Here is a 25,147-nt window from a genome sequence, read left to right as displayed (position 1 = left end):
GAAAAGCAGAAGAAAGCAGGCTCTGAAGAGTCAGGGCTGGGGTCAGCTGGCAGAGCTCGTTGCAGATTGCCAAAGCAGCAGCAGCACAGTGCCATCGGAGCGAGGACCCTGCCATGGGGCTGGGAGGGACCGTGGCAGCATCTCTGCCGTCCCGCCCGGGCTGCCCAAACACGGGCGCTTGCAGCCCACATCTACTAAAGCCCCAGGGCAGCTGATGAAGGGGTGCCAAAGGCAGAGTGGCTTTCATGCCGGTAAGAGACTTCTCATATCGGCGGGAGCCTCTTTAGTTTGCGGCAGGATATGGCATAAGAAATTCAGTTCTGTGCTAGCACAGCCCTTGCAAAGCTGCCTCTGAAGAATGAATGCCTTCACCTGATACGCCGAGACTCACACTTTGTTTTCTCTTTGAAAATACAGGGTTTCACTGTGCATCTTCTTGGTGCTGATGAGCATCGTTGCTCTTACAGCAATTCTCCATGGCACTTGGCACCAGGGGAATTTGCAATCCCCGGGCAGCGACGGTCCCTGCCCCTGCAGGGTCTCCCTGATGCCACAGGAGCAGCCACGGGCGGGATGTCCTGGGGAGGGGGTGAGCCGTCAGCCCCCGGTTTGACGAGGCGAAGGGACTTACCACAGGCTGCCCCAAGGACCAGCCTGTCCCTGGCTGTGTGCTGATGGAGAACTGACAGCTCTGTCCCAAACATGGAGGAAAACAAAGTGACTTGTTTTCAGGAAACTTCATTTAATCTGGCAGAGACAGAGAAGCTGATGCCTTCCCTGTTTTCTCCTCCTCCAAGCCTCACACAAGAGGCAGGAGCTCTGCCCTTGCCCTGCAGTGGCCTCTTTCCACCAGCTCTGGTTTCCCATCCCCTCACCGTGCGTAACCCCAGAGCCTCTGGGATGTCTCGCATCCCTGACAGGCGCTTGGACGCAGCCCCCAGGCTGCTTTCCAGGGGCTTGCCATTTTACACCCCTCACTTGTTTCACTGCCCAGCAGCTCACCGTGAGACCTCACTTTCGCGTTTCTTCACCCTGTTCAGATGCCTGTTCCTGGGCCCCTGAGCACGCAAACCCCACCAGGGAGTTCCAATGGCGCATCACACGTGGCTGCACGTCCTTTGCCAGCCACCACCGGGTTTCAGCGCAGGAGGCCCTGCCGAAGCCGGCACAGCTTAGCGCTCTCTCTCAGAGCCTCAGAAGGACAACCCAGGAGCGTTTAGCCTTTTAGCAAATCTCAAAATAAACCCCAAAAAAATAATAGCCCAAGTAAATAGGAATGAGCGGCACTGGCCTCAAGTTGCATCAGGGGAGGTTTAGATTGGATATTAGGAAAAATTTCTTTACTGAAAGAGTGGTCAGGCATTGGAACAGGCTGCCCAGGGAGGTGGTGAAGTCTCCATCCCTGGAGGTTTTCAAAAAACGTGTAGATGTGGCACTTAGGGATATGGTTTAGCAGGAACGGTGGTGTTGGGGTGATGGTTGGACTTGATAATCTTAGAGGTCTTTTCCAACCTTTGTGATTCTATAAATGACTAAAACCACTACCTCCAAGACGAAGTATTGCCTTCGACAACCCACAGCCCTTCTGCCCTTTGTTACAACCTGGCCACGTGCTAGGATGAGGAACAGCCCCATAAAGACAGGCCTGCAGCCCCAGTGCCTTCGGCCAGGGTGCTCTGTACAGTTTTCCACCCATTGCTGTGTCTCAGGGGACTAGGATGGGGCACGGGTTGGGAGCATGAGATGGTGGGAGTCCCACGGCCAAATCCACCGAAGCCTTGATGCTGCCAGCAAATCCCCTAGGCTGGGGAAGTCACTCCAGCTGCTGTGGGATCCTGCCCTGCCTGTGGTCATGATGCCGTTGGAAACGTTGGATGCTGGTGGAGGCTCAGGTGGACAGTCACTTGCTGTGGCACTGGTGGGATGCTTGTGTTGGGAAGAGGCACGAGGGACTGCAGGAGGACGGGCGCAGGGATGAGGAGAAAAGCTGGGAAGATGCCTGGTAGATCTTCCTATGATCACTTATGTGAGGTCAGAGATGATCAGAGGGCTGGAGCACCTCTCCTATGAAGGCAGGCTGAGAGAGTTGGGTTGTTCAGCCTGGAGAAGAAATGGCTCTAGGGAGACCTTATAGCAGCCTTCCAGTATCTGAAGGAGCCTGCAAGAAAGCTGGAGAGGGACTTTTTACACAGGCATGGAGTGATAGGACAAGGGATAATAGCTTGAAAAGGGTAAATTTAGATTAGATTTAAGAAATAAATTCTTCACCACGAGGGTGGTGAGGCACTGGAACAGGTTGCCCAGGGAAGCTGTGGCTGCCTCATCCTTGGCAGTGTTGAAGGCCAGTTTGGATGAGGCTCTGAGCAACCTGGTCCAGTGGAAGGTGTCTCTGCCCACGGCAGGGGGGTTGGAACCAGATGATCTGTAAGGTCCCTTCCAACCCAAACCATTCTGTGGTTCTGTCATTGCATATCCAGGGTGGAGGGTGGCCCAAGGCAGCACTTTTCACTCTTGAGCAGGACACAAGTTAATGTTTATGTGACGCACTGAAGGCAATTTAATCACCCATGAGCAGTTTGTAACTGTTGGGAGACTGGCTGGCAATGCCACTGGGGCATCCAGAGGAGTGAGCAGGGTTTCGGCTGGGCGCGGGCAGGGCAGAGAGGTTCTGGCACCGGCTCACCGGCTGCTGGCCCGGACCTAGGGGAAGGGCTCATGGAGAGGGGGCGAGGGCTGACGGCGATGAGAGAGAATGGTTCAGGCAGGTGGGTTTTGTCATCTACAAGAGAGAAGGAAAAGAAAAGGAGAAAGGAAAGAGAGGGTTGTTGTCCCATGTTTCTGTCGCAATTCTCATGCTCCCCATTTACAGACTGTCTTAGGATGGGGAAAGACCACTCTGCTTTCCAGGCCTGACCAGCAAGAACCTGGCATTAAATGATAACCTCTGGTACTCACCTGCACTGCATTTGTTAGCGACCCCCTGGGCCACAGCTCCCGGAGAAGCGAAGGACGGTGTTGCTGCCTGAAACCTCCCCCAGAAGATAACCTGAGACGTGGGATTCGGGCACAGCCCACCCCAGCATTGGCATCCCCGGGCATGGGGAAGGCAGCACGGCTCTCTCCTGACCACGAGAAAGCAGCATTTCAAACAGGAGCAGAGCTTTCTGGTATTTTCCTAGAAAAATGTTTCTCAGTAACCCTTTTTCTGTGCAACAGGAGAGAGAAATCATCTCCACATTAATCAATTAATAAGCAGCAGCAGCAAGAGCTTGCGCCGACGGCAGCTCTCGGTTAAGTGCAGTGGGTCGCGCAGATTTGTGACTAATGGGCCACATTGATTCCCAGATGGCCTCAGCCCGGCTGGATGGCTCTGGTGGAGGGGAACGATTTATGACCATTGCTGTTTCCCTCTCAGGAAGCAGCTATTAACTGTTGTTACTGCACACCAGGGAATGCTTTAAAACGCTCAAAACCTACCAGACTGATTTCAGCCTCCCTCGGAAGGGGGTGGGAAGGAGGTCCGGCAGAGAGCCAGCGTAGAGCCGGCTGAGCTGACGCTGGAGCCGGGCAGGCAGCCGCAGCCCTTCCCCAACGCGTCTCAGGTCAGGAGGCACTGCCGCTACGGGTGTCACGGGGGAAGATCTTCCACAGCAAAACCAGATTTAGGAGCAGAAGGGCTGGGGCAGCTCCCTCTGACAGCCCCTCGCCCCCTTTTCCAGGGATGTGCAGATCTGACCTCCATGCTGGTGCTGAGACCCCTTCCAGGGGGGCACTTCCAACCGGGTGACCAGGGCTGCTGGGCCCCCGCTCCAATTTAGTCGCACGGCACACGTGCCTGTGTGCACGCAGGGATGCAGAGGCTCTTGCTGTCACCTCTGACACCGCCACCCGCTCGCTGTCACCTCCAAAACCAGTGTATGCAGCACCCGGCTGCTGGCTTGCCTGAGACCAGCCACCATCCAGGGACCAAACCATCGTGTCAGATGTAACCCCGTGAGCCCTTTCTGAGCTGCCAGACCGTGAAGCACGGGAGCAAGCTGCCTCTTCTCCCATGCTGCCTCTGCTCCCACCGGCATGGCTAGAGGTGCTCAGGCAGCACCCGGCATGGGACGAGGAAGAACACAGAGCATCGGCGGTACTCAAAAACGCTGGGGATGCCCTGGGAGAACAAGGAACACCTTGTCTTCAGTGGTACCACCAGCTGATCTCTCAGGAGCTGCAGGGATCTCTGTCACCGACATCCCACCAAGGCAGCTGAACGTGGCTTCCGGGCTCTGCTCCTCTGGACAGGCAGGGAGGCAGCGAGAGGCACAAGGAGGGTTCCCCAGGCACACGCCGGCTCCAGAGAGCCTGCAGCTCGTGGGACGGCAGCACCTCTCCTGCCCACGAGTTGTGATCCCCCAAACCTCCCCACCAGCTTGGCTGGGCACCAGGCTGGGGTGGTCGCTGCTCCCCCAGAATGCACCGGCACCCACCCAAGGCCTCAATGGGCTCAAGAGGCTGGAAACAAAAGTCACTGTTTCTTAAATATAGAAGAGGTACAATGGGGTGCTCTGGATGCAACATGAATTCTTTGCAATCAGGCTGACAGTGCTGGGCTGGCTAGGCAGAAAGGTAGTAAAGAAATGAAAATTCTCGCTCCTCCTCACACCCAGAACCACACAGGCACACAGAAACCACCCCCCGGTCCCCAAGAGCTCACACTAGCACAGCCCTGAAGCCGTTTCTCCACCACCTAGCCTCCCCACTGCCCACTGACGGCTGGAATAAAGACTGGAAAGGCTCACCGTAACCAGTAAGGAAAAACATTGCTGTCTAATGAAATCTTTATACTCCAGCAGACAACTCTTGCAGCACTCCAGCTTTTCTTCTTCTTGTGTTTATCAGCACAAACACACACTTCCTCTACAGCATTTCCGACGTCCCTGGCTGTGGTTTACTGACCGGGTGGAGGCAGACGCTATTGCTGTCCTTTCTCACAGCAGGACCGGTGCCACGCTGCAAGCGACTGGCGAGAAGGACATCCAGCACAAATAAGAGAAATCCGCAGCAGCTGGAAGCCAGGGTCTATTTTTTGTACTAATACTATGAACCTTGCTGTTAATTGTCTTAAATTCCCAAAGCCAGCAAATCAGGCAACCCTTCTGGTATACTTACACTTCTCAGACACTTGTCTTTTCCATGTCATACATAAATGAAAATTGCAGTGGACTACTTATGACTGGACTATTTTTCCTTTCTAATACAGGCACTCAGGTTTTCCTTTGCCTTTTGTCTTTTATTCATACTGATGCCCAATAAATCAATGTGAAATGTGAATACAAAGAACTTTCTCTTAATGATTATAGATGAATGCAGAATTTCAAGACAGTGCAAGCTCCATTCTACTTAGGTATGAACCCCCAGTCTTCAGGACCTCTTTTCCCACACCTCATACCTCATTTTTGAACATTTAAACCTCTACAAAGTGTTTCTAAAAGATTCTGGTGTAAAAGGCTCCCGTTTTGCCACAGCAGCCCTTTATACTGCAATAGAAGGGTGACAGCGGGTACGTGCACAGGGCTTGGAGGGAAGGACACTTGACAGATGGGCATCTGAGCAGCTCCACCCAGGCAAGGTCGGGGCAATTGCTCTTGGGGGAGAGTGATCGCAACAATTTTGTTCTATCCTGTGGAACCAAACCAGAGAATTTAGACAGCAGGTGTTTCTGGCTCATGTGAAGGCTGCCTTCCGAGGGAGGAGATCAGCAGAGAGATCTTCTTTCAGTCATTTTACGAAGACAATATGTACGCGCCCCTTTCGGCAGGAACAGATGCTTTACTAGAAGCAGAAAAAGATTACAGAGGCTTTGTCTTAACCGCAGGCTTCGCCTACCTGACGCAATGCCGTCGCCCAAGGAGCAGAGATCATCGGACCAAAAATAGCGCTGTAAAAATGAAGATTAGTATTTGAGTTGTAAAATCATTTTTTATTGTTACAAATATACATATGAATAAAATCCCTTCGACCTGTAAGTGGGTAGCTGTGAAATTTGCACCCCCTCCCCCAAAAGCTGAGATGTTTTTACAGATGTCAAACTATTTTTCTCGTAGAATTACACATTGAAAGGAAGCTAATACGCAGACAGAACTGAGGAAGGCCTCTAGAAAACACCGATATTAATAAAATTTCAATTGCCCTCATTCCAATCAACTATATACATTAATATACGAATGTGGAAGCATACCATGATTATACGTCATCCAAACCCTTCTCTGTTGTGCTTTTGGCGGTACACAAATGTAAGCGTTGGAGCTTTATGTACAGTACGAGAACAGGAAGAAAGAAGCTCCCTATGGGAGAATGTAAAAACCATACCCAAGCATTTAATATATATAATCTATACAAATTATTTTATTAGTGTGCTCTTTTAATATAATTACAATGTGCAATTGCATACCGCAAGAATATATTTATAGGTAAGTCACGTGCAGATCTGACACATTTACATTCAGCAGTACAACACATTACCTGCTGTACAGTGTATTAGTGTAAGACAAGTGTCCAGTTAATTTGCTCTGCTTTCTAAATGCCCTAATGCCGGGCACTCTCGGTAGCTGCTTCAGAGAAATTCAAGTAGAATACATGACAGAGTCGCTGGCTTTAGCAAAGGCAGGGAAAGGAACGCCTGCGCTGCACAGAACAGAAATCGAGGGCCGAATCAATGCCAAGTGACCGTACTGTCAACCACGACTGGAAGATCAGGTTTTCCGCATGGAAATGTACCTGTGGTGAAAGAGCAGCTGGACAGAAGGGCTGTTGATCGCTGTACCCTGATTGTTATAAAAAGCTCTTGCGCTATGAAACACTGGTACTGATTGCTAAACAAAAATAAAATCTTTATCTGCTTCTTCGCCAGAGTCACTGGACTTGCTTCCCTGATGGCCGTCCTTACTTAAGGACTTCTGCTTCAGTTCCTGGAACTCGTGAGACTGCTGCCCGGGGCTTCTTTTCACAGCTGTATAGAACAGAAATGGGTCTTACAAATGATTGTAGCAGAGAGAGGAGAAAAATAATTTAACAAGAAGTCATTCATGTACACAGGAGCTGCTCCTGCTCCCACTGAACTCATTTATGAAACTCATATGAAACTCGGTACTTCACTGTGACACAGACAGACATTACAGGTAGAAACGGCCTGGAGACTTTCTTCTCATCACAACCCTTCAAAACCAGAACAGCATTCTTTTTCCCAGCTGGGCTGGATCCCAGCGGATGTGGTGTCCTCGCCGGGCAGCCCTCGGAGCAGCGCCACGTGTCCCAGGCAGGCCTGTCACCCTAGCAGGACACAGCTGTATTCTCCCTTTTGACTCAGCAGCCTTCATCAGGACAGACATTCACCTCGGCATCCAAGTTACCTGCACTGCGGCTCCCTGCCCCACTGGTGCTGCCGGGTCCCACTGCCCTCCCTGTTCCCCGATGCGGGGGACACGCACGTGGCGCTGAGCCCAACCTCCATCTCCTCCAGCTGAGACCACGGCTCTGCACCTCGCCGTGCTCGGCCGTGCAGAAAGCAGCAGGACATACCCACTTCCCGTGGTCTAAAAGCAAACAGTGTCCATTTTGTTCGCCCAGCACTCAAAATCTCAGCAAGGCCCCAGACCAATGAGCTTTGAAATGAAATGGAAAGAAGGTCATAAAACCTTGTCAAGGTTTCTGATCTAATCAGTGGTCTAAAATTGCTATGGTAACACGAGAGTTACCCTATATATCAAGGGGGTGGCATTATGCAAAGACTGATAGTTTTAGAAATCTGATACTTCCCATTAAAATGAACCTTTAAACACACAGCAGCCCCTAAATGTGACTGTGTTGGAAGTCATCTCACTTCACCCTCCCCAAAATTAAATGTTACAGCTGCGAGACCGCCTTTGCTCCGCCATTTCAGGTAAGGACATCCAGCTTTGGCTCACACCGATCCTTCTGCCTGTTCACATCCGTGCACGCCTCTCTCAACAAGGCACCAGCAGCTGCTGCGGTGGCCACGAAGCACCAGCTCTCCCTCCCCGCGTACTGCTCACCTAAAGCCTGGCCACCCCCAGGGACAGCCTGCCCTGTCACCACCCGCAGCAGGGGCAGACCAGCAGAAGGCTGTCGCATCCCCGTGGCCGTTGCAAACCGTGCCAGGCTGTGTTAGGCTATGCCAGGAACGCGGAAGATGCAGAGAGGCATCGCGAGGGAGCCAACGCGGCCGGGGCAGCCTCAGCAGGGATGCTCCCCGCATCCCTGGGGACGTGGCATGACCCCCTCAGGCAGTGCTGGTGCCTGCCGGCGGGCCGTGAAACAGAGGACAGAAAGCTCTGGCTCGTCTTCCTCTGGCACAGACACTGTCCAGTTCTGGATCTCTGCCGGGACGGAAGCAGAACGGACACATCCAGCACAGATCCGATCTTGCAGAGATCCACCTCCACACACAGGGCACATTTGCTACCCTGGGCCCAAAATACCTCCTTCCTTATTTGCACTAGCCAAAACACAGGACGAAACAAGAACCAGCAGCTACACGCTCGCTACATTCTTGTCCCGGCTTTGCAAGCTGGGAAAGAAGAGGAAAGGATTTTGAGAAAGGTTTTTAAAGCTATTTAATGGAATTGGAGAGGATTAAGATACCTAAATTCTGTAAAAAAAAAAAAAATACAGGCATTTCCACCTTCGCAAACACCATTGCTTTTCAAAGAAACATGTGCCTGGAAATTTTTGAGTCATTCTTCGTACTTGCACCTGGTACTAACTACACGGCCTTTGTTTGAGCCTCCATTCACTCCTCAAACAAGACCTAGAACACATCCTGCAGCAGCCATTTTAGTTTATGGCCTGATAAATCAAGACAAGTAGTTTGCCTCCAAAATGCCTGAGATTTTGAATCAGGCAATTAAGTCCACACAGTGCAAGCAGGGTTCTGCCACAAGAGCTTACCCTTGCCCCAGTGAAACCATACGCAGGCGCTCTGGGTAGATCTGCAGCAGCATCTCAGTCTTTGAAACTTAATTTATCAGAGAGATATCTTAGAACGAACTAAAATATAATCATTTGATTATGATGGGAAAGAGAGTTTCCAAGTTTTGCTGGGCTAAGTTTCATCCTACAGCTAGAAAAGGAAATCAGTTTATACACTTTGGGCTGAGTATGTTACGGAAGGGATACATGATGTCTTACAAACAGAAAATCTGTGTAAATGAATGTGCATAAAACATTCAAATACCTAATTCAAATAATTCAGAAAAAAAGCAATTTTGAATCGTTGTTTGAACAAACCAGTTAAAAGATACAGAGAAGCATGTAAACACGTACCGTTTGAGAACAGGAGCTTTTATATTTTAAAAGCACATAGACCAATCATTTTTATAGCCTACTGAATGAGTTCAGTGTATGTCAAAGCTGCTCTTCAGGAAGCACGGCTTAAGCATGTGCTGGGTTTGGGTTCTTTTGGTGTTTTTTTTGTTTGTTTATGCAGCTGAAAAGCAAAGTACTACATCAAAATAATCTGATTTACCCAGTTCTCAAACGGTTTTGTGAGTGATGTACTGAAACTGGCACTAACAATATTCAGGCTGAAATGTATTTTGAAATACTCCAGCGCATGCATCTTAAAAAAGGAAAGGTAGGTACGCACGCAAAGCAGCAGGGACGCTCCCTGCAGCGTACTCACTCGGCAGCGTGCCACCGTTGCTGCACCGAGCAGTCACGGATTGCAGCGAGCCCTCTTCTGCAGAGGAGCTGCAGGTGCTGGATGGCACCGGTCACTGGTCCTGCCACGAAGGCAAAACGCACATACATTTCTTATCTGGAATCTTTTTCATGCCATGTAGTTCCCATAGGGACAGAGAGACGATTAGCACCCGATGGGATTTTTACCTTTCTCATAATCCGATGACAAACCCACATCCTTTTGTGGTTTCTTTGCCATTACAATTTCTTAATGAATGTTAGTGCCAGTTATGAAGTACCGTCTTGATGAAAAATGAAAACTTCTAACCAGAAGTGGGCTGTGGCTTCCTCTGCCCAAGCACATTAGCTTCCTCTTCTGCACTGGTAGAATACTGCCCCGGAGTGGTTTTCACGCTGCCAGATGGCTTGGCACAGTCATGAGCTGTATCTCTCTTTTGACAATCTCCTGTTTGCTCTAGCAGGGAAAAGGATTCATTTATACTCCTAAGCTGTTCTGTAGGCGCACGTATGGAAAGTAACATAAATAATTTCATTTATCCATCCCATTTAATCAATTGTTCAAAGAGTAGTAATCAATACGCCAGACGATTGCTTAAATTTAGTCCAGACATTTGCGCATGTTGGTAACTGCAGCCTGGTCTTACAGGTACGCTGTGTAAAGAGGTGTATTTTGAGACGGTCCCACAAACTACAGCTAAACTTGTTAATAAAAAGCAATTTTGTAATCAAATATCCTCTAATCTGCAGCTTTCTTTCGCAGGAGATACAATTTTGTTTATTAACTTAGGCAGATTTGCAGTGATTTACCAGTTGCAGAAACAAATTGAGCATGCTAGCCTGAAAGGTGGCAGAAAGCAAGGACAGAGGAATGACTGAATGAGGAAGTAGAACAGTAAGAAAGAAAAAAGAAAAAAAAAAAAAGAAAGAAACAGAATTTACTCTTTCCCAAACAACTTAACGCAAAGCATAGCAGCTCCATAAGGACCTGGAAACGCAATTTTAGCCATTCTAAACTATTCCTGAGAAAATTCATGCAGCTCAATACAGCGGCAACTAGAAAACTGTGTTTGGCCAAGTCATCTGGGGAGGTCTAAGGGAACAAGGAGTGAGGAAAGCACAGTGTCTGACCTCTTTGTGTAAGGATTTGCAAACAGCAATGCACAGGGTTTTCTTTTGCACAAAGATTCCAGCATATCCAGCTACCAGACAGCAGCTGAGAGTCTGCTGTGGCAAGAAACTTTGACTGTAACCATTCACAGCATGATGGTACCAGTGCAGCGAGTCTGGTCTCTAAGCTATAGCCCAGTTCACCTGTCTCAACACAGGCTCTGATGAGACCAAAGACAGAAAAAACGCCAGGCTCCGCTCTGCCTTGCAGCCCTCACAATGCCACAGCCCTCAGGAGGCACTTCAGACACCCTGATGTCTTTTCTGGACCCTGAGCCACAAGCTGCTGCAGCTTCCGACAACATGGACCGTCTGAACCCTCAGTCCATTCCAGGCATGGAAGAGGTCCTTGGCTGTGCCGTGTCCTACTAGCTCTACGTAACTCAGCGAGACTGTGGCGGTTCTGCTGGGCTACTTCTACGGCACAAGCGCAGCCCAACAGCATCATTCAGGCAGCTGAAGTGAGCGCCACAATCCATAGACAGATACCCAAATGCGGTCACCAAACGGTAGCCACCACAGCAATTATTTTCCAAGCAGAGCAAAACTCAGACTGTGAGATAAGTCGTTTCATAAAGGAAACGGTCGTTTTCGGAGAGAAAGGGAGAAGCTTCTCAAAATACACCTCTGGACGATCCTGCTTTGGTGACGGCTTCACCCCTCCTCTCATCAAGAGGGTAACGGTAGGCTCTGTGGGCAGCACAACTGCTCTGTCTTCACAACCCAGTGCTACAGATCTGCCTTGACTCACCTGCTCCCATCCTGCACTCTGAAACACTGCTGGCAGAGTGTGAAAGGACACACCTTCGTCTCACAGCCTAAGTGATAGGAATCACCTTAGGATGGAAATCAGGCTCACTGTCTTTGAGTAGAGTCCCAGGAAGGAAGAGGTCTCACCCCTAGATGTCAAACCTTGTCATCTGTGCCAGTTAACACCACGTTGAGCAGTATTTCTGTGACTGCTTCTCCACATATCCCATGCTATCAGAGGAAGCCTTAGCTCTTCTAAGAGCCAACTTTGGACAGGCAAACGCGTCAGCAAAAGCAGAGATCCAGCGCACATGTAAAAAGCAGCACAGAGGAAGCAGCAGCCTACTGTTGTGTGTAGAAGGTACCAAGCCCTGCCCTGGCACACAGAGACGTGTTGCCCAATGAGGAGGTGAGCTCAGCCACATGCAGTAACCCTGCAGCTAGGAGTACCACCAACAGAGCAACAGGCTGGCTGCCTGAAGTGTGCTGAACCAGAGAGCTGCACTTCACATTGCCGTGTGCGACCAACGCCAATCAGCATTTTGATTAAGATCACACAAGAGTCCTTTAATTGTTCAGCTATGTTATTAATACCAAGGGATTTATCTTTCACTTGGTTTGATCAAAGGAAGTAAATACAGAGCACCAACCCATGGGTGGAGGTGATGAGGAACAGCAACCAGACACACTTCCCTTGATTTTTCCTCCAAATTAATAACGCTCTTCCCTTCCAAGTGAAAACAAATCAGGAGACAATGACACATTGAATTCCAGTAGAAGACAAGCACTCTGGAACAACAGTTATACCAACACTCCTACCTTCTTGAGAAAACGATCTGACTGTGGGGCTGCTCTGACCATCCTTTTCTTTATCAGAAGGAACTTTCTTCAGCACAGGTGGAAGCAGGGCAACTTTTGGGGAACTGGGGCCAGAGGGAGACTCCGGAGCATCCTCTGTGGAGCACCACGAACAAAAGGTGAGAAGTCACATTTGCACTGTAGCTCACAGAAATGGTGCTGTTATGACAGGCCAAACCTCAGCACTATAAACAAACAAGAAACAGCTAGAACCTGTGTCAGAAAAAGAAGGATTCAGGAATTTACATTATGTCTAGAGAATACGTGATGGCCCCTCACTCCAGGTGAAATAATTTTAATAGCCAAAGCAAAGATCTCAATTTCTGCATTTTTAATGTGTACTGCCATTGTAGGAGAAATAGAAATCTGATGGGACCAACTGAATTTCCTGACAGACATAAGTATGTAATTTATAAAGAACAGCTGAGAAATATTTCCAAAAACTTGTCCAAAATCATTGTTCTGTTTATATTTTTATTGTCCTGAAACATAACGAATTCATCAATTTAGATGTCCTGTTTCACGGTTATAAGGCATAACAGTGAACCAGTGCAACAAATTTCATAAACAGCCTACAGAGCTCTGTACTTCCAGGAATCAATTGCGAGTACATAACATGAGAGCATACCCAAAGACTTTCTGAACAGAAACAATACTTTGTTTTCTAGACTGTGAGGAAACCTGGAATTTACATTCAAATCTATAGTTCAAACCATCTGGATATCTTGTTTCTCTAAAGGGCTGGGTATACGTTATGTATGGCAAGTTGGCTACCACCTCTGCAGCCCTTACAGGAAGACCTCTTCAGTCTTACACTAGACAGCCTTTGTTTGGACAGCAGGGAAGTACAGCTGCAATGGATTACTTCAACTGCTTGTATGTTTGATCCCAAGGAGTAAACAGTGGCCTGTGTACGCAACAGAGGAACTAGGATGACACATTAGTATTGACAGAAGGAAAATGGAACTCAGAGTATCACCTGTATTGCGTATTTGTACAATTAGGTGATTCTGTTGCATACCGGCAATTAATAGGAATTTATCTCACTGTTGAGAATTCACCACAAAGGAGTCCATCTTTTTAATTTCAGCACAGGAAAGCAATGACCTTCCAAATGCAACTCGATCTGAACAGACACATCAATTCTTGGACATTCTCCATGATTTTGATGTGCCTGTGAGACCAGGTGCTTTGGGAAGCTCGGTATCAACATATGGATGAGCACAGTGCTTGGCAAACACAGCTATATATTTCTGAACTAAAACCGTTGCATGCTTCATTCAGGAACCACTTTCAGTCTTTGATGATTCATGGACATCCGAGCTGTGTTCCTTTGCCCTCAGACTACTTAGCAAAATCTGCTACCATTAGTTTGGCCACACTGCTGGAAACAATGGCGGGAGCAAGAGCGTAAAGAGGATTATTGCTTGACTGCTTCATCACGTCGCCTGGGCGTGCTTAGCCAGCAGGTTGCTACAGGTATTAGGATAGAAGTTAGACTGCAACAGAGAAGGTGCTGCTTTTGCTGCCACCTGAGGAGCTGGCCTATTATGAGTAAATATTAATTACTCTCTGTGTTAAACTCACAGTGTGTTCTCTCTGCAGGAAATAGGAGCTGGCAGAAACAGATAGCTCAGGTCTTTCTGATACCTAAAATTTTGAGATAACACACTGCTTGTTTTACAGATTGAGCATCACCAAATAAGCCATGCTTTCCTATTGTATTCTTCTTCATGATCATCTTACCTGGCACCTCTCACTTTTATGACCATTTCTAAAATGGCCAATAAAAGAAAATTACAGCCATCTAAAACCTGAAGGTGATTCTGTACTTGAAAAACATTCTACCCACTGGAGTGCAGAGACTAAGTAATGCTCAGGTACACATCAGGGGCAGGGAAGAGGCTATAATATCCCTCTGCCCCCTCATCCTAAGGTCTTTCTAAGGTCAACAGTGAGCATGGGACCACAGGTCTGTGAGTTCTTGCAGATGGCTATGCTCACATTTTTCAGTCAGTAGCAATTAATAAGCTGTACTTGCCATAGCTACTGGGTGAGTCAGTAACCAGCATTTAATTCCCCTCAACTCCAGCAGCTCTACTTTGGGAAGAGGGGGTTTTGACACTGGCCTATTAAATAGTGGAGAGACAAATGTATGGGAGATTTGGTGAAATCTTTCCCACTACTGGAAACCTTGAGATAATATCTGGGCAGGAGGTTAAGACAGAGCAGAAGTTAACAGTCATTCAAACGACAGGTTTATAAAAGCACAGTAATAATAATAATTTCCAGTCAAAGCAAAAAGGAAAGAAACAAAGGCAAAACAAGGAAAAAAAAAAAAAAGAAGAGACAATTGTTCTGTGCAAGTTACTAAAACAGCAGACTTTTGCTCAAGGGACTAAGAGCAGCCTGCCAGAAAACCCCAAGGATTTTAGTATTTAGAGCCAGGTGTTTAAAGAAAACACAGGGTTTTTTGTCAGTGGTGCTACAACAGGGCTTTGATGCTGACGTAGCTTTCTATGCTCTCCTTCTCCATGAAAGCAGGCTAACTCAGAACAGCTCTGCTGCTGCTGCTGCTAATGCTTCTCCTCAGGCTTTACTATTGCAGATCACAGATCAAACCATTTTAATGTTTATTTGAACTAGGGCAGAGGGAGGTGGAAAAGAAGGAGGCAAGTCAAGACCAAGAGACTGAAGAACCTGTCCCTCTACATTCAGCTTCTGTTCAGGATGTGGCCATGGGCATCCCCTCCATAGCCCACATGCTCCACTCAGAAGTACCCAGCTCGGGATAATGAACGCCCAGAGCAGTTCCTCACCAGTACGAGAGGCAGAGCGTGGTTTCTGTGGCACCGTGGGTCGTCCTGTCAGGCTGGGCTTCGTTGACTGCAGTGGGGGTTTTGGGCTGGTTGGTGTATTGGAAGAACTTCTTGCCTTTGCACCAGCTTCTGCCTTTGGTTCAGCTTTTGAATTTTTTTCTGATGATGCTGAGATGGAGTCACCCTTATTTGAGGCAAACCGACTCTCTGGAAGTGTCTGCTGGAGTTTAGGCACTAAAATAAATAGACATGTAAAATAAAGTCTCCTGCAACACAGAAGGCTCCATGCACAGGTATGATCGTGTGGAAAACATCATCAGCTCACATATCACTGCTGCATTGCAGTGAGAGTGTGTAAAAGATGATCCCTAATATTTCATTCAAAATCCCTGCAAGAAAAGCATCTAAACCCACCAACTCTTGCATGTACTAAACTTCATAATTCAATTGCCTCAGAGGCGACAGCATCTCCCCATTTTTAATATATTTGGGGTGATGGCCGGCTGGACCTTATACTCCCTTCACATTTCTGGGAGCAGATGGTACTGTCTACCTGCTGAGAAAGCAGCGATGGATCAGTGCTAAAGGCAGCCTTAGGCTGCTTTGTGCCTCTACAGACAAAAGGTTGGCTAGCCAAGATCAACAGAGAAATCCTGGCCCAGAAAATAAATCCCAAACGTGACATCAGCAGGCTATATCTTGTTATTTGTTGCTTTTAGCAAGCTCTAGAGGAGATTTGAAAACTTAGCCGAGATCAAAGTATTCTTTATATAATGTTTTGATTTATCTAAGAACACTGTATATGGATTATGGTTTCCACACATTAGCAAGTTTATCAGCATATTCTATATCCCAGACAAAGGCCAAGGTATTTACAGATAAAGCTAAGCTGACTTCCAAGCGATAAATCAGTCCTATCTAGCTGTGCAAGTTGGTAGAAAGCCTGCTGGACACTAGGTTGCAAACAAACAAAATGCCTGCCCTACTTTTCTACTTTGCAGCTTTGAGAAGGTTGAAGGCTTTTATGAAGCAGTTATAGCGATAATCTTTGAACTTGTATGCTAGCTTGAGACTTTCAACAACAGTCGTGTCCTTATTCTCAGAAGAGAACTACAGACTAACTGAAATGCAGACTGGTGGCCTTGGTACCTGGCAAAGCCAAGTACGTGGCTCACAGATGCTGACTTGACCTACCTACCAGCTATTCCCGTTCAGAACTCCTACTTGCTACAAAAGTGCTGAGCACAGACATTTTAATGGCAGTGGGAGGGGGGGGAGTGTTGATATAGTTTGTTGCAAGCCAATCTCCAACATGTTTTTCCAGCTTACATAGCTGTTTTTCAGCCCAGCTGGAGTTAAACTCTGGCAAACCATAGAGTTGTGTGGTGCATATATATTTGTGTGAGTGCGTGACAGGGAGAGTTTGTGTCTGCATGCGTGCAATAAACTTTCATGCTGCAAGCGAAATAGCAGGACACCTTCTTCACCTGTGCATGTCTGCATACAAAACAGCAGGCAACATCCAGACGTGAAGCAAGGAATAAACTGCTCCCTTATTCTCCTCCTGCATCACTATCTATAGTTTTCCTGCAGCAACATCTAGCAATTTTCCATTAACCCTCTTTCTTGCCTTCCTAACCTCAGGCCTGCTAATATTATTAGAACCCAGAAAGTTAAAATAAATTAACCCGAAACAAAGACAAACTGTAGCTGCAACAGCAAAGAGCAGCCTCAGGGAGCTCTCAAGCAAGAGTGGTAAAGAAAGAACTGACAGCTGGAGGCCAAAAGGAAGGGACACGCACAGTGCAGTGAGGTGGGGGTGAAATGTGTCATATACAGAGGCATGGACCGGAGAAAAATTGGGGTCAGACACCCCCAGCTACTCCAATACCCCAAGCACAGACTGTTCTTGCTCCTCCAACTTGGGTCTGATGATATCAGGAGACACATATAGTGCACAAGGTCCTCCTCACAAGATAAGCAGGCTTTAAAAGCGCTCATTTATGGAGTTCAGCATGCTCTGAATATGCTGTCTTTAAAAACTAGCTTTAGAAAGGTGTAAAACTTCAAAATCGATTTCTGAAGTGCTCAGCCAAGATGGCCACATTTGGATTTTGATTTCAGCCTGTTTTTTCAGGCTTGCTTCTGTATGTTTTGGCAACCCTATGGGCCGTGCTTGCAGGATACCTACGGCCGCTGTTGAGAAACCAGACCTGGGTTTCCTAGTTCAGCCCACTGTGGCACGCGCAAACCACTCGAGCTGAATCCTTTTTGAATGCTTCACTGCCCAGCCCCTAAAGTATGCCCAGAGACCAGAATTCCACCCTGTCCCGAGATGGCTGCATCGCAGTCACTGCCATGCCAGGGCCCAGGACTCCAGTCGGACAAGGGCAGAGCAGGACTAGGTGCAGAGGGAAATCGGTGCTGTAAGCCCTGCAAGGCTGGACGCCACTTTGAACACAATGGAGAGTTGTTGTGGGCACGTGGGCAGCGTCCAGGGTTCTCCACAGCTTTGCAGGGAGCCCTGGCTTTGGTCAAGGCGGGTTAGCCCTGGGAAGAGCCAGCTGCCATTGCCTATGAGGTGTCTGTTCAAACAGCTGAAATCCAAGACTACTCCAAGACTACCAGACTACTGGTACGTACACAGACTACTATAAACCTTGCAAACTGGTCATATTTAGGTCATCAGATATATTCAGGAGTTTCACTCCTTCACGTGCACACATTTTAGCTGGCTCGTGTTCAGTTTCAGCTTTGCTGAGCTGATCCTGCGACAAGTCAGCATCCTTTCGAAGTCGCCCCAGGCCCACACACCAAGTACTTTCACTCCTGCACAACGTGGAACACAAGAGGAAAAGCTGAGCCGTCAACTCAGCCCTAGAGCTGACTTCATGAGAAGTGATGTCTAACACAGCACAAAAAGTGAGCTTGTTTCTAATCCTTTCCATGTAGTGTAAGTTCATATTTTGCTTAAGCAATTGTAGGTCCACAGTCTGGAGAAGGAAGTGAGATTCCTGAGGTTAGGCATTCTGCATTTTCTAGAAAGAGTTTATACCAAGGAAATCAAACCATACCTGTAGCACTTCCATCCAGTCGCTCTGAGCTCATCGCCGCGTCAAAAGACTCTCTGGGAGTTGTGTCATTCCCAAGTTTCTGAAAGAGTGAGAAAAGCTCTAATATTAGTAATATATCTGTAACTAATACAACTCAGTGGTTCAGTGAGGAAAAATTGGCCTAATTTGGAAGCTGTAGGGCAGAGAAAGCAGTGATAGTAATAAATGGTGGATTCTCTCCCCTTGTGTCTCTTTCAGGTCTTGGAGAGCTAAGTGGGAAAAAAACTATGCTGATTTGTAAGTAACACTGCCACACGACTAGCAAAGCTGCAACGACACCCTGCCTCCTAAGCGACAGGTCTCCTAACGTACAGGAGTTGAAACTGAAGGGGCTAGTTGGAAACAGTCTTTTCTCCAAAGATATCTCCATATTTAAAAATTCCTTGCCTAGGTTTAAAATTAAAAGTCTTTTCCTGAAGATCTAGATTTTGAGTGTGACTGCTGAACGGATCTTATGCTCTTCCACACACAAGAAAAACTTCTTTTAGATAAAACTGCAACTACAGAAGTAGCAGCTCTCACATATTTACAAGACACCTCTAAAACCAATCAGACCTTACTTACTGAAAGGTGTTTAAAGCTACCCATCACAAGCACCGCTGGATGCTCAGCACCTCTAAAGCAAGGGGGCTTCTTACTTATGTGCTGATATTCTGGCTAAGTCTTCTATTCTTAAAAATAGCTTTCCTAACATCCTGGCCTCAAAAGAAAAGGTGCAAAGAATTTTGTCACTTCATAGCCCTACCCTAAGCAAGCTTGAAACCTGTGTATTCACCAGGAGAAGCTTTGATATGCAGCCTATGTGCTTGTGAAAGAACCGGCCTCCTCTCACTGCCTTCTCTGCTACCAAAGCTTAAGCAGAGGGATAAGTGGGAGGATATAAAAAGTGACTAGAAATAAGTGTAGTGTGTACTATGACAGAAAGCCTCATAAAGATAAGACTAGGCAAAAAAGTGAGGATTTTTTGAAATTAAAAAAGTGGGGATTGACTTTTGCAGGCAGCTTCAATCTTGATTTGCTATTTCAAGGCAGTTGGTGTGGCAAATGACTTAAAGCTAATGATTTGTGCTGATGACGATTGCATTTGGTTACACACCCTTGCATAAGTCATGTTGTCAAGTTCAGGACACCGCTACTGCTGCTCCAATACCAACTCTGCACGACTCGTGCTGGGATCTGACTGTCCCACAGTGTTCAGAAACCCCCACCACGCGCCACGCAGCGCATGTCAAACACGATCGCTGCCCTTCAGAGTTTGCAATCTGAAAGACTGCCAGGTATGGCACATAGATAAAACTTGGACAACAGGAAATGCAGGAAGGAAGAGAATGGTTACAAGTAGCAGGAGTACGTACCAATACAGAAAAATTGATGGATTTAGAGTGAAAACAGTATTTTAAATATAAACATAAAGGAATGATCTCTAAATATCCATGCCAGCCACATGTCTTTCCCCTGTGGTGGTAATTTTAAACAGACATTTCAGGAGAAGCAGATTTTGGGGAGTGACGCAGAAAACAGTGTGGTTGGCCTTATATATTTACCAATAGCTCCATTTTGCTCATGTAATCTCACCACTCCTAACAGAAAGCCTGCCTCCAACACAACGAAGAAAAGGATGGAGATGCTGAGAGGAGATGCTGCCATTCCTTCATAAGACCTGGCAGGGTCATGCTACCTCCTGACCTCTCCACCAAGTACAGGTGCACACTTAAAATGGCACACCGCATTAAGGAGGATGCTATTAGAACCATCATTAACCTTCCTGTATTGTAAAACTACCCCGATACAGATATAACTATCCACTCTAAAGGATCATATTTCTACAGGTTTTAAGTATAAAATCATCTGTATGTTAAAAAGCATGTGTAAGCCAAACAACAAAGTCTTCTGGTCAGAAGCACTCTAGAAATGCCATGACTTGTTAGGCCAGAACAGTAAGCTCCGGTGCCCATATAGACAAAACAAAGTCCCCTCCAAAGCTAGCAGGAATATTATGCTTTGTACCACTGGGTGAAAACTCAGTTTTTACTCCCATTTCTTGACTGTCATTAGTATTTTGGCTAAATTCTCACCTCTCCGCCTCCTAAAGCCACGTGTTTCTTTGTAAGACTGTCTTTATTTTTGAAGGGAATATGTTTTTTCTTCCATACCTTGGAAAAAAAACCTCCAACAACTGAATTTACCAACAATTTCTCCATAGAATGTGAATTCTCATGAACTTTCACCGAAACACTCATTTTCCTATGTAAATATTGACGATAATATGCATAACACTTAGCAACAGTAAGTGACTTTTAAGAGAGCCGTATGACAATACAAAAACTAATTTCATCATAACTCCTTCCTCCCTCCCTAGTTATGGGACTACTGGGGAAATACAACCATGTACAGAGACAAGTACAAAAGCCAGTGCTGGCATCTATTAGTGTAGCACTTAAAAATGCAATTAGGATGTTAGCATGTTTGGCTACCTCCTGAACACACATTACAAATTGCTTATGGTCCCGAGACAACACTAAATACTCGCTGCAAAAATTTACTCTGCGAAGCAGTCAATCATGTCAAATAAATGCAGGGGAACTTATCATGCAGACAGAAAATGACCAGGCTCTACTTTTAACAGGAATTCATGCAAGGGTGGGAAATACTGCAGAGCTGGGTGCCATTGAGAGTGAATAAACAGGTTACAGATGATCTTGGTCTGCTCACAGGTCTGGCTCAAGGTATTTAAAAATTCAGTCTGTACACACTAGATGGAGCTAAAAGATCTTATTATGGATGCCTGGAGGCAACACTAATCTGCAAATACTCCTCTCTACCATTAATGCCAATTCACATGTCGTATTTTAAGCAAAAGCAAACAAAAAATCATTTACCAGCTTTCCAGCTACTGTGCACCTGCTCATCACTTGTGTCTCTAACAAGACTGTGGTAGGGTATGAACGAAATAGTAAATTCCTTCTGGCTTTGTTTTCATGTAAAATAGCTCAGAACATAAGCAGCCATCTGTACCTTAAAGGAAAATACAATTTTCTATCATACTGGAATTCTGACAAATTTGGAGATGTTAGGGAAGTTGATGTCCTAAATGACTCAATACTGCGATCTACGATGAAGTGTGTGTAAAGATGTTTTGAACACTAAGAACGGATAACTCGGTGCCCTGCCGTGCAGAGATTCCCATTTCAATTCAGTTTTCTTGTCACTAAAAAAAGACCTATTTTTGCATTCCATAAATATCAAATTTTACAAAATCTAACAAAAAAATAGTATCAATAGCACTATTTTCTTGACAATCAAACCTGAAAGAAGACGGGTAACTTTTCCAACCAGTAAAAAAGCAACGGGTGGAAAAAAAATACTAGGAAAAGTCAACAATTTTTCTTTTTGATACATGAAATTCCAGTTTTCAGTCAATGCTATGAAAGCTCATCAGTCGAAGAGGACTTTTACTGTCCCTGCTTAAAAAAAAAAATTACACATGCTAATAGTCTACCTCAGTCACATCACTGCAGATCTGACTTAACTATAGATGACAAGTGCGAAGAACTTGAAAAGCACAAAGCACACACAATTTATGCAGTTGTAAAAATTTATATAATCTGGAGTAGCTTGGTATTTCATAAGCTGCAAGCAGAGCATGACACTTTTAAGCAAAATCTTAGGGCATTTTACTTAAAAACTTGGTGGTTTAGAAATCAATGAGACTATCCATGTGCACTACACAGCACCAGTGAGAAAGGTGGGAACTGGTCATCTGTTTGGAAAAAACATTTTTATGCTGAGGATCCTTTCAATGAGCCACAGACTATCGCGTTAATTTGAATCTGCTTATTACAAGATTCCACTGTCTGCAGGCATCGTACAGACATCATGGCAAACACTGTAAGACTACGAAGAAAGCTACAAATGAACTCTGGGTGCCTTGCTCGGTCACAGCAAAACAATTGTGCAATGTGTTAAAGGAAGGCAAACACAGCAAAGCTTGCAGATGAGCTTTGTCGTAAGGTAACACCTTCCAAATTATGGGGGATAATGGTGGGGAATGGATAGCATCTGAGTGCCCAGCACGTTGAAGATGAAGAGAGGAGTGAAAAAAGGCTGATCCTTCGGCAATTTTAGAACATGCCAACTGCAGCTGGGAGGAGGCAGGGGATGATAATGGGTAAGTTCATCGGGAAATGGGCATCAGCCAAAATAGGTCAGCACAAAATGCTTTGGAGCAACACAAGGATATTCCACTCCACACGTTTGCAAAGTGAAGCAGGGTTCCTGCACAGCATAAGCACTTCACAGATGAGAAAATTAGAGAGAGTAAACGGATTCCAGACAGAAAACTGGGACTAGATTAGTATTTTTTAATATATGCTTATTTTCTTGCAGTGTTAGTATTTGAAATATGAAAATCAAAAGCATAAAAATAATTAGGTGTGGTACAAAAGGACATAAAAAAGTGCAACAAGAAAAGTACCAGCTAAATAGCTGTAAACTGTGTGTTGAAGCCAGGTTTACTTATCCGCATGGAATACATAATTTAAAATACAGTACACCTCTCCACCTTTCTATGTCACCTTCTAAAAGATAAGAGTACAGACAGCTACCACTGTAGTTAACTCTGCCAAACACCTGAGGTATCAGTGTGCAGGGGGCACACAGTAAGAAGGCTGTCCTAGCTTTACCTTTTGTAAAGCACGCTTACATTATATATGAACAAACCACACATCATACAGAGCAAAGACATCCAAGCTATGCTTACTAGTAGCCCCAAAATTGCTCTGTAATACATGCAAACAATTATGTGTCCTCTTCTGTGCTTGTGACGGCCTGACATCAACAGCGGGAGCTGGTATCACCTCCTCCACAAGAGAAAGCGCAGGCTTAAGGGTGCATGTCCTGCTCCACATGTGCAACCTAGCCCTTGGCCACGGAATTCATGTTCAACCAGCACAGCAGACAGCAGGCCTCTTGCAGGAACACCATAATTCCTGGTGGAAAGCTGGACTGATTCATCAAGTCCCAGCCATCAACCCTTGTAGACCCAACCCACCTTCTTGCTCACTTTTTCAACAACTCAAGAGAAATCAAATTGCCTTCACCTTCTGAGCAGAGGCTGCTCTCTTCTCCTGCTTGGCTTTCATTTCCGCGAGAAGTCCACTGCCCATCACCTGCACGCCATACCTCCGGCCTCCTTGTGGGCTTCCTTTGCTGTCACCCCGCTCAGCTTTTGCAGCATCATCTGGCTGCATGTCCTCCAGCGAGTCTGGTGTCTTTAATTCCTCAGATCGCTCTGCACCACCGTTCTGCTCTGCAGGCTTTACCTCCTTCTTGCTTGTGTCCACAGCTGCACTTTTTGCAGCAACCTTGGGTGAGGAGGGCTCCTCTGCCACCAGCACAGTCTGGGGACGTTCAGATTTGGAGCCTCTTGATTTGATTAAGTTAAGGAAGCCACTCTTCCTTGAGTCCCTTTTCTTCTTCTCATCACCTGCTTCACTGGGCTCACTGCCGTCTGAACTTTTAGTTGATGGCCTCCTAATAAAAGACATAGACATTTTAAACTCTTCCCCACTCTGCTCCTCCCTCTCTTTTAAATAGTACCTAATGACTTCTCCTGGGCAAAGTCAATCTTTTGTATGAGCCATATGTTGCCCTAGGCCCAGTCATTACCTGGTGTCTCTAAATTAAAAACTGGACAATTAACATTGATCACACTGTCTTGAGGATTGTTGTGCTGGCTTTGCACGTGGTGTAGTGAAGAGAGGCAGCCATTTCATTTGCACTGGGCACACAGCTGCCTCCAACACCAGCAAGGTGTTGCTTCAGCAGAGCTCTGCCCAAGCTGTCTGTGCACATACAATTTCACTCTGCTCTACTTCCAGAGCGCGCTACCTCTAGTTTGTATCTGCCTATTACTAAAAGGAGAACAACTGATCCAGGCACACAATTCACTCAGCTTTTAGGGGATTTTGTCCCTTAAGGGCCTTGCTAAAAACAGAAACTAGTTGGTACAGCCACCTTCTCTCAGTAATGAACAGAGAGGTCACCTTTACAGTGCAGATGTTCATCCTCAAAAAAAACCCCACCCACCTGCCAGTAAGGTTTTCTACAAGCATCTTATGAGCAAAGTATTCACACTTGAGGAGAAAGCTGGGCAAGTAACGCATCTGCACACGAGCACCCCAAGTGGAGGAAGAGCCAGCGGTGCAGAAAATGGAGCCATGATCCTTAGCCATGGGCATGGCCAGGGATGGGCACACAGGGATATTGCAAGTTCACGGGGACATCTGAAATGAGTGGCTGGCGGGCACCCAAGGGAAGCACAGGAGGATGCAGTAGTCTGCGAGCACCCTGAACTTCACCTGGCTAATCCATTTTTCAAAGCTACCATAATCATAACGCTACAGATAGTAGATCACACATGGCTTCACATGTCACTATAGGTATTTGTAACTCACAGTGACTTTAAAACATTTGCTTTTCCTTGCCACAGCTAACACCTACTATTTTTGTTAATGAATGTCATGTACAGCACAGCAGGGGTCATTCCAAGTTGTCTGGAAAACAACCTAGCCGTCTCATTTATTTATGTAAGTATTTGTGTGTGTGTGCGTGTGTCTCTGTGTGTATGTGCACAAACAAGCATGAATTGTTGTCGGAAACAGTGGTCGGTGAAGTGGATAGAGAACTGGCTGAATGGCAGAACTCAGAGGGTTGTCATCAGCGGCGCTGAGT

General features: G+C 46.4%; 1 protein-coding gene across 4 annotated transcripts in view; it reads right to left on the bottom strand.

The window, feature by feature from the left end:
• Positions 1-5,899: 5,899 nt before the first annotated feature.
• The window catches only part of CARMIL1 (capping protein regulator and myosin 1 linker 1), a 200,105-nt gene continuing 180,857 nt past the window's right edge, over positions 5,900-25,147 (bottom strand). For 2 of the 4 annotated variants that reach the window (XM_075416603.1, XM_075416604.1), the window contains 6 exons: positions 23,515-23,947; positions 18,377-18,455; positions 15,303-15,536; positions 12,445-12,579; positions 10,016-10,162; positions 5,900-6,997 (listed from right to left, as the gene is read on the bottom strand). In XM_075416603.1, the coding sequence (XP_075272718.1) occupies positions 6,861-6,997; positions 10,016-10,162; positions 12,445-12,579; positions 15,303-15,536; positions 18,377-18,455; positions 23,515-23,947 (1,165 nt within the window). In that variant the 3' untranslated portion in view covers positions 5,900-6,860. The remainder of the gene's footprint in view (positions 6,998-10,015; positions 10,163-12,444; positions 12,580-15,302; positions 15,537-18,376; positions 18,456-23,514; positions 23,948-25,147) is intronic. The other 2 variants (XM_075416605.1, XM_075416606.1) reach the window with 1 other exon arrangement.

This window comes from Opisthocomus hoazin, chromosome 3, assembly GCF_030867145.1.
Source record: "Opisthocomus hoazin isolate bOpiHoa1 chromosome 3, bOpiHoa1.hap1, whole genome shotgun sequence".
Lineage (NCBI taxonomy): Eukaryota > Metazoa > Chordata > Aves > Opisthocomiformes > Opisthocomidae > Opisthocomus > Opisthocomus hoazin.
This window is presented reverse-complemented; position numbering and strand designations above follow the sequence as displayed.